The sequence below is a fragment of the Anneissia japonica genome, unplaced genomic scaffold (assembly GCF_011630105.1).
Source record: "Anneissia japonica isolate Jap-2015-1 unplaced genomic scaffold, ASM1163010v1 scaffold3474_len973312_cov172, whole genome shotgun sequence".
Lineage (NCBI taxonomy): Eukaryota > Metazoa > Echinodermata > Crinoidea > Comatulida > Comatulidae > Anneissia > Anneissia japonica.
This window is the reverse complement of record NW_022747780.1, coordinates 32911-43234: the sequence shown is the minus strand read 5'-3', so window position 1 is coordinate 43234 and position 10324 is coordinate 32911. Positions and strand designations below refer to the sequence as shown.

Here is a 10324-nt window from a genome sequence, read left to right as displayed (position 1 = left end):
GTATAAATTCAATAAAGTTCAAAGTAACATGAACCTTCCTGCATTACGATGTGTAAATAAAATATTTACTTACCCATAAACGCAACTTGATTCATATCAAGGCCAAGGTCTTCCCGCCATTTTTCCATCTGGACAAACTTCTCCTGGCAATTTAACACAATCTCTATTCCTATGCGATCCGCAAACCTCTGGTGCAGCTGATTGTCTTCAGCTGGAAAACCATAACCATAATAAGGAATAAATAAAATTCTGTCAGGCAGATTGTTATTTCTCACCTCGGGTTCTAATCCTACTATGGGATAAAACACTGGTGGTGGTGGGGAGGGGTGGGCGATGTTTGAACCTAGGGCCCTGTGGTAAGATGGCAAAGTGTCATAACCTCCAAGCTACACCTACCATTGTAATACTACAAACTGAAGTACTTTTCAAGGATACTGTAATAGAGAATACCGTATTTATTCGAATAAATGCCCCGCTTTTAATAAACTCCCCCCTCCAGAGCCTCATTTGGAAGAAGTGCCCTGGGCGTTTATTTGTTTATCGAATAAACAATCCCCTAAATGACTGGAAACAAAACTACAGTAATGTAAGCAGAATCATTCTCAACACATTCTATTTTCTACTCCAGTCATTTCTAACCTGGTTGGGATCATTAAAATATGTCTTTATGATCATGCAATAACACATTTTGATGGTAATTACGTGTTGTAGTTCCACATTTACAGTGAAATTAAGGAGCGTTTATTTGAGTATATATGTATCCATTTTACACTAAAAAAAATAAAAATAAAACAAAACAAAACAACCCTCCCTCAAATAAACACCCCACAAAAAACCCTTTCAAACATTAAAAACACTCGAGGCGTGTATTCAAATAAATTGTAATTGTTAGAGGTAAAGTATGTGTGAAGGGAGATAAAAATAATAAAATTTTACAATCACTTTTTATCTGTTAGTACATGTAGATGGCTTACTTTTCCCAATTTGCTTTATAACAATGTAACAATGGAATGCTTCCCAAAGTAGTTCCAAATTGCTTTTTGCATTGTGAAGGTATTATAGGCCTTGCACATGCATATTTTTTATTGTAAATATTTCTTCACAACTAAACCAATCAACAAAGTAAGCTACTAGATTAGGTAAAATAAATCATGCAAATTAATTCTTGCAGTCTTTGCAACAATTTCTCGTAATCTTGAAAGCTCTGATGAGGGCAGTAGAGCTAAAAAAATCTATTAATCAACTATTAATCAATCAGCCAAGTGTTTCTAGGGGCTCCGCATGAGGGCAGTTTAATAGAGGCAGTAGAGATAAAAAAAAGATCTAATAATCAATCAGCCCCCATGAGGGCAGTAAAATAAAGGGAATAGAGCAAAAAAAAGACCAATTTAATCAATCAACTATTAATCAGCCAAGTGTTTCTAGAGCTCCGCATGAGGGCAGTATATTAGAGGCAGTAAGGCTAAAATAAGATCTATTAATCAATCAGCCCCATGAGGGCAGTATAATAGAGGCAGTAGATCTAAAAATGATCTATTAATCAATCAACTATTAATCAATCAGTCAAGTGTTTCTAGAGCTCCGCATGAAGGCAGTATAATAGAGGCAGTAGAGATAAAAAAGATCTAATAATCAATCAGCCCCCATGAGGGCAGTATAATAAAGGGAATAGAGCTAAAAAAGACCAATTTAATCAATCAACTATTAATCAGCCAAGTGTTTCTAGAGCTCTGCATGAAGGCAGTATAATAGAGGGAGTAGATCTATGAAAGATCTATTAATCAATGAGCTGAGCTACAAATTACATATAAAATACAAAAGCATGAATAACTACCTTGTGAATATAAGTTACATTAAGTTAAGGTGCATTTATGTAGCATTTCCCTCTTGCTTATGATGTGCTATTTTAGTTCTGGTCATGCTACTGTATCGATGCACTGGCATGTAAAACCATCAGGTACCTATTTTTATACTCCTGGGTAGAGAGAAGCAATGCAACCCTGACCTCGAGGGTGGGTACCAAATCCTTACACAAGATATCATTTGCGTGATTGTAGTCGAATCACAGCAGGTAATATTTGTTATCCATCGGCTAATATTTGAAGCAATAAATAGATTACATTATTACTATTTATAAAGACACTTACATGAAATAAGCTTAACGTGTACATCCTTTTTGATGAGTTCTTTAATTCCTATTATATCCGTGTGATTGTAGGACTGAAAGTCTTTTCCATCTGGATGAAGAAAGGGTGGGAAACAAATGGTTATCATAACAAGACATGACAGCACAGACCAAGACATCACCGAACATGTTAATACATTCTAACACATGCCAAGACTGTTCTAATATAGATGCTACGATCAATTTAACTTTATTGCATCATTTACACAGTGATAAATTTAACAATAGAGAAATGTATGAAAGATTTAATATATTTTTAAAGAACTTGAATGTAAAACTTAAAAAGTAAAATGAGGATTGCATAATTATCATTAAGAATTATGATATTAACATTATATTTTCGTACATTTATTGTCATAACAAATCATTTGTCCTTTTTTGCTTTGAATTAAGCAAAATTATAACCTTATGATGAGCAATATTTTACATTATGTGAATGAAATTATTATATTTTTCATATTTATGTATCACTAAAACATATCAAACTGCCAGAATAATTTAGTCAGAGCAGCTTAGTTTAGTCCGTTAAACTGGTGGTAGCCACTGTGTGTGCGCTGAACCATGGAGATATCTTGGTCCCTGGTTCAATTTCCATCGCCTTCCAGCTGAAATTCAAGTTACGAAAGTGCACCATCTTTCGGATGAGATGTTTAAGCCGTTGGTCCTGCGTGCATTATGGCCCATGTGCACGTTAAAAAATGCAGTACACTCTTTGGAAAAGAGTAGGGGATTCTCTCCCTGTGTAATGCCCAATCATTACCCGAAGGACCCCCACTTCATCAAACTTTTGTGGGTTATCCAAAAAGTAAATCCAATTACCTAGAATAATTTTTAATGCAAGAAAAAATATTACATGCTTACCTGCTGTGTAGTAAACTTGGTTGTCTGTTAAGACACCTTCAACTGAGAACACTACTAACTTGACACCTTGTGGTTTGATCTTCCCAAAGTAACCAAATTTAATGACTCGCTGCTCGGCAATTATCCAGTCTATGTCGGTATCAATGTCCACACTGTATTCTGGTGCCATCTCAAAATAACCAACCCTTGTAAGATAATAACGATAATGATGATGATAACAACAATGGAAAAGGCAACAACAACAATAATTATTTAAAAAAATATACTATGCAAAAAATAAATAAGTAAATAAGCAAATTTTTAAATAAAGAAATAATAAACTACAGCAATCACTCCATAGAGTCCATAACTCCACCCTGTACATGAATACAGTATGAACAATATGCAGGTCATGTAGGCCTGTAATAGGCGAAACTGCAGCACACCCTCAACAAAATAATGGTTCGCCAGTCGTATTCAGGCACATTATTTTCTTTAGTGCTGCAGAGATAATGGAATCGTCTGTCGTATTTAGGCACACTGTATTCTTGAGTGCTATCTGATTACATGGGCGATTCCTTTATTTTCTGTTATGCTTGAGGAAAAAAAATTAAATTTCTGTGACCCTGAAAAAAATTGAATTTTGAATTTTGTTTTTCTTCAATTATTATGTACCATTCTGGGGCGGATGCAGATGATGCGATCACAACCCCCCTAAATTGTATTAGGAAAAATAATTATTGTATTATATTCTTGATATGAAGGTATGAGAGTGCAATTTCCTGGCACCTAAGAGGTCCATATTCTTAAAATTTTCTCGCCTCAACCCCAATTATGTCGGGGCTGAGGTGGTGTGGACTCTCACACACCTCCTACTGCCAAATCCTCCATCCGCCCCAGCCATTCCAATAAATTTTATAATGATCTATTCATTAGTTTTTGCGTAATCTTGCTAAGAGACAGACAGTAAATACATACCCTCCTTGGTGAAGGTAATAAACCTCTGTATTGTGATTAAACAATGTAATAGTTAATTATAAAAAGAGCCTCTACCATATCAAATAAACTTTATAATCTATCTTTTGTATTTTATTTTTGTACATTTAAATTAAGAATTAAATTTAACTGATGATACTTTTTATTTAAATTGCAATATTTCTAATCATTTTTAAACTGTAATATTTTCTTGATTTATTTATTTTTTTTATACTTGATGTCTTACTTTGGAATATTCTGTATATATTTTTATAAAATTAAGAAATAAATTGAACTAATGATATTTAAACTGCAATATTTTTTTATAGTAGTTTTTTTTTAACTTTGCTCTCACACTCTGGAATTATATTTTGTAAATTAAATTAAGAATAGAATTAAACTGATGATATTTAATCTGCTATATTTTTAATTATGTTTACTTATGTCTTTTTTGATTGTGTGTTTTGTGTATCCAAGGAAATCAAATTTCAATTTTACTTGTTGTATTATTGACAACAAAATTACTTTGAAAAAAAAAAAAAAAAAAACGAAAGAAAATAAATGACATACTTGCCACCTTGAAAGTACCCATCGAGCAGCAGTTGCCGCGTTGCAAAATAGAATGACCCGTTCTCAAACAATTCGCCATCCCAATCTTGCCTTCGAGGCCGTTTTCCTGGATCTAGGTTTAGAGGTTTTGTTATCTCTCCTATTAGAGAAAAAAATTTAAAAAATATGTAATGCTACTCATAATAATATAAGTATACAACTTTGCAAGGATTTGCCAGGCTTCCAAATCATAAAATGATTGCTGGTCGGATGACATCATACTGTACACTGCAAGCCAAATTTCACTGCCATTTAATGGCTTCAGAAACAACTAACTGAAATGCCAATTACAGATGCCTGGCTGTTAGCCAGAAAAATAAACTTTGACATAAAGGTAGTTAAACAATGGTACATGTATGAAGAATCAATTACTATTTACATTGATAGCAAGTAACCTATTTGATCACCTGTATGATATAGCTAGAACAATACAAATACTGATTTGAATAGATTCTCCCACCAATGAGGAAAGGTATTAAAAAATAGGATCCATTGCTATATTTGGTATAAATTGATGTACATGAACCAAAGACTACAAATACTGTAATGAATATATCCCATGCCTTATGTATAAGCAGCAATTCTTTTCAGAAAGAGGAGGTACATTTGTCAGTATACTGGAGTCTGGTATACAATCCACTGTTATCTTTGTTATGCACAGAGCCATTTGGGATAAAAATGACATTATCCAACTGAAGGCCTTTGACTCAAATAATCGTTATATCAAAGCTGATGAAATTAACCAATAAAAAGATAAGTGTGTGGTGCAGCTTGTAAGGTGTTGGACGTCCAATTGGAAGGTCAGGGGTTCGAGACCAATGCTTGTCACACTGCTTGTGTCCTTAGGCAAGACACTTACCTGCATTCACATCCCCTCGCGTAAGAGTACAAATGGGTACCTGGTAGAAGGTGAATGATTTGGAATGAAATTAGTAGTGCTGACTACATGCACAACTAGGAATATTCCCCGGGGAGCGGAGGAGGCGGCTGCACGTTGTGTATGGTTGATTCTGTATCCAATGACCAGGGGTGGGGGGGGGAACATCTTGAGCAGGTTTCTGTATATGTCCGCTATATAAATCCTATAAACTAAAAATAAATACACATTACAACTAAAATTACCTTTTGGCACCTCTTGCCACCTAAAGCTGTGTGATCGCACGACAGCGAACACGGAATCAAACTCCTCGTATCGCAGCATTCGAACCGGTCCCTGAATGTGCCAAGGATGAAGGCATGGCGCTGTGCATTGGATTTGACCAACAAAGTCAATTTCTACGGGAATACGAAAAATTAGAATTTTGAAAGAATACAAAAATTCAATATTATTTGGAATTGTAACATAACATTTAAAGAAATTCCTACTACTGTATTATTGCAGTTTGTAGAACATAACACTATTTTTTGCTATCCATATCAATCCATTTTTACCTGTCTTAAAGATATAATACTTACTGTGTTGTGCTAATTACCTGTCATTATCTCTTAATTAATAATTAGAACAAGAAGCTCATCAATTATCAGATGCTTATCATTCCTATTCTTTGCATTTTAGACTAATAATATTAATACTATATCACCTAATGTCAATTTTGTATAAAGGCAACATATCTGAAACAAGTTCTCGTAATCTCAAAAGCTCCGATGAGGGCAGTATAATAGAGGCATTAGAGTATGTTGCCCCTAACTGCCGCCCATACAAAAAAGATCTATTAAACAATCAGTGAATCAAACTATCAATCAGCTGGGTATTCAGCTCCTCCAAAATTACACAATAACTATGGCTTGTTGGTCTAGAGGCACGAATGTAGCTTAAGGTGTGAGGGGTACCTGGTTCAATTCCCAGACGAGCCTGTTATTTTTTTTTTCTCTAACAATGAGAGATCTATTAATCAGACAACAAAAAATATCTATCAGTCAGCCGAGCATTGCTAGAGCTCTCTCAAAATTACATAGTAACTACGGCTCATTGGTCTAGAGGCATAAATGCAGGTTAGGGTGTGTGAAGTCCCTGGTTCAATTAAAAATTGGTGCCATGCCCCACCCCAAACAATTTGTAAGATGGTAATTATATATCGTAATTCCTGTACAGTTGCTTTAAATAAAAAAATAAGTTACTAAATTTCAAATGTACTGATTATTTACCTCAAAACCAACACAAATATTTAAGTTACATTTTAATCAATAGGCCTACAGACTTTACCATGAAGGGTACGGTATGTTGCTTGTTTTGCTGATCTCATAACGTTATTATTTAGCCTAGACGAATGACACTTAATATCTCTGTTCAACATTGCCAGCTTGTGTGTCATTAAAGCACTTAAAGTTTTTGTTGTCATGCTAGCCCGATGCTTGGTCTTGTTTTTTTCAACAATAGAGGAAACTCTCTCACAGTCACTATTGCTATGAAATATTACTGTAGTTGCCCGGCTAGTCCTACCTCGGGTATAATCCCACCCCCGACTTTACGCCCAAATTCGCGTAGGGGCCTAGGCCTTCAAGAATTTCCCCGGGTAAAGTCCCAGGGTAAAATTGAGTAGGCCTAGGTCAGTAAATCTAACAAATGCTCACAAAAAATAAAGGAATTGTCTCCAAATTCTGCCGACTTGAAACTCTTCCAATTGCTTAGAACAGATATTGGTCGCGGTGAAGTTGAATGCAAAGCCCATCCTTGTAAATTCTTTAGTTGTTTACTGTCGCTAAAAATAAACAGCTTGCTAAATGCAGCTAAAAATAGACAACACCGCGGTCCGTCCCTACAGAGACCCGCCCAGTAGGATGATCAGATCGTTAATTCATAGTGTAAAGACTCGCATGTTCAACAACTGCAGCTAAAAATAGACAAAACAGTGGTTCGTCACTAAAGAGACCCGCCCAGTTGGCTGATCGGATTGTTAATTTACAGCGTGAAGATTTCTGTGTTCCACAGAGATTCGCTGCTAAAAATAACTTGTTACATCATGCAAGAAATCAAGTTTAGGTTTAGGCAAAGGCTGGCCTAGTACGAGATAAGACCAAGATATGGCCTAGCTTGCTAGGCGCCTAGGTCTACTAAACTATGATTAAAGTGTTCTCTTACTTTGATGCTCGAGTAAAGAATGATTTCTTCGCCGGGATATTGTTTTTGATAGGCTATTGAATCGTAGAGCAATTGTTGAAATGCATCTGCCACCTCGCAAAACGATCTTCATTTTCATTCTATTCATGCACCCCCAAAATTGGGCCAATTTCGCGTTCATGGGGGTGGGGAAATTATACCCAGGGAACTACGGACTAATATCTCCTTCATCACACTGGCAAGTAGTGGATACTTCTTACAAAGTAAATTTCTTTTTTTTTCCCCCGAGTAAATCAGGATGGTTGGCAGGTATGGGGAAGCTTTTAACCTACTGTAAACAGAATTGTATTGATATTTTCATTGGAAGTTGATAACTATTTTTTTATCCTTTTATCTTGTAATTGAATTTTTGAAATTCTTTCCAGATTTTATCAAAGTCAGTACATTCAATTACTGTAAATTCTTCATTGCTATAGGCTATTATCTACTTAAATATAATTAAAGAAATGAAATGAAAAAAATTTACTGTATATGATGAATTAAACACTATTACATGTAGATTTAAACCAGACCTTATACACAAAACCTTAAATCATATTTGATGGACCAGGATTTAGTAGAAGCCAGGTCAGAGTGCATGGGTAGAAAAGACTAAGAGAAGGAATAAAAAAAAAATACATGTAGATTTAAACCAAAACTTATACACAAAACCTTAAATCATATTTGATGGACCAGGATTTAGTAGAAGCCAGGTCAGAGTGCATGGGTAGAAAAGACTAAGAGAAGGAATAAAAAAAAAAACATGTTTGACCCCAAAGGGGTCTCAGCGAAAATGAGTTATAATCTTTAAAAAGGCATATCTCTACAAAGAAGATTCACATCTCTCTAACTTTAAGATTCAACATTTTATGTTAAATCTGGGTACTTAATCTTAAATCTGGGTACTTTATTACAGTACTCTTTATTGTACTTCAATGTGAGTTTCAGCCTGGTGATTAATAATAATAGGTAGGACAAAAATTATCTATATATTTTCTGTCCCTTATGTAAACAATCAAATGTAAGTGAATCAGGCATATTTGATTTCTAAAGCAATGCCAGTATAAGTGCAGATGGTTTTGTTTAAAAAAAATTTCAACCTTTAACATGTCCAACTGTATTGTTGAGGTTGCACGTTTCATCAAGCACTACACAATTACTGTATGCATACATTTCAATAGAAGGAGAATGATTTGAATGTTCAAATTGTGCTCACTATTTTCCCTTTCTTCATAATCAACAAGTCGTATTCATTCTCTTATTCTTTAGATCTATTCAAACAATTTTATTAAGTCAGGTACATATGAAGTTCTTAATGCCAGGATATTTAACTACTTTGAAAATATAATTCTAATGCAAGTGAAATAATTATACCCAATATTTTTCTCCGATGAGGAGCTCTAGAAACGTTTGGCTGATTGATTAATAGCTCTCTTTTGAGCTCCGATGAGGGCGGGCCGAGCGCTGATTGATTAATAGATCTTTTTTGAGCTATTTTTTTTAGCTCCGATGAGGGCGGCTGAGCTGGCTGATTGATTTATAGACCATTAGGGCCAATATACTCTACTGCCTCTATTATACTGCCCTCATCGGAGCTTTCGAGATTAGGAGAACTTGTTTTTATATGCCTCTCTACGCACTATTTTGTTTGTGATATCTTTCTGTCGTACCAGATGAATACCATTGTTAGTTCACTGCACATTGGTATAATTTATACCACTGCTGCTCAAACTTTTTCAGGTGGCGACCCACTTTTAGACCAGTATTCTTTGGTGACGGTGCCACCCCTGTTTGACAAGCAGGGATTATCCTATACTTTCTGTGTTTAACTGGGACTAGGCCTATAGTGTTGCATGATACATTGACTTATTGTTGTAGTCCACTGCTCTCTAATAGCGCTTTTTTGGGAGGGGAATGTCCCAGGCTTTTTCTCTGCAACCATTTTTAAGTTGTAACAGAACCTCTTGTATTGGCATCTGGGTAAAGCTGTCGCTAAGCAACATAATTCAACATGGAAGTCTCTCATATAACTTTTTGTTCGATTAGGCCAAATAAAAAAATTGCTAGTTTCTCATCTCCTTTTTCCAAAATATTATGACGAGAACCTACTTTTTTTTCACTTGGCCTTATTTACCTTTGTGCTTCAGTGGCGTATATAGAGGTGTTTTTTTTTTTTACCTGATTATGCCTGTACTGTACATACAGTATTGGTATATGTACAATAGCAGCGCAACTTACCTGGGTGAGCATGGAGAAATTCCTGAACACCCTCAAGTGATGTTGCTGTGTCTCGGGCTGAGTGCGCACTTCTTCGAAATACCTGGGCGCCCCACTCTTTACTAACACGTGCAATGTCATCATGGTCTGTTGACACCCATACACTGTCAAACACTGGTTAAATGCAAGAAGAAAAAAAAATTGGTTCTTAATCTTTGGTCTTATTTCGAAAGGTCTACCATTTGCTAAATTTATTTGTTAAATAGAATCTTTGATTAAAAATACTTCCCTCTTCCATTCCCATTAAAAATACAGTTAAAGAATTAGAAGGATCAAAGTACACTAAACCAATGGAAGTTTACATTTCATGATTAAACGTAGTCTGACAACCTCATTGTAGA

At 35.2% G+C, this 10324-nt stretch overlaps 1 protein-coding gene across 1 annotated transcript in view; it reads right to left on the bottom strand.

Annotated features, from left to right (window-relative positions):
• LOC117120586 (N-acylneuraminate cytidylyltransferase-like) overlaps positions 1-10324 on the bottom strand; it is an 18633-nt gene that overhangs the window by 3134 nt on the left and 5175 nt on the right. The window contains exons 2-7 of the mRNA XM_033265616.1: positions 9945-10097; positions 5732-5884; positions 4571-4709; positions 3047-3231; positions 2148-2237; positions 74-211 (exon numbers count right to left, since the gene is read on the bottom strand). Coding sequence (XP_033121507.1) covers positions 74-211; positions 2148-2237; positions 3047-3231; positions 4571-4709; positions 5732-5884; positions 9945-10097 — 858 coding nt within the window. The remainder of the gene's footprint in view (positions 1-73; positions 212-2147; positions 2238-3046; positions 3232-4570; positions 4710-5731; positions 5885-9944; positions 10098-10324) is intronic.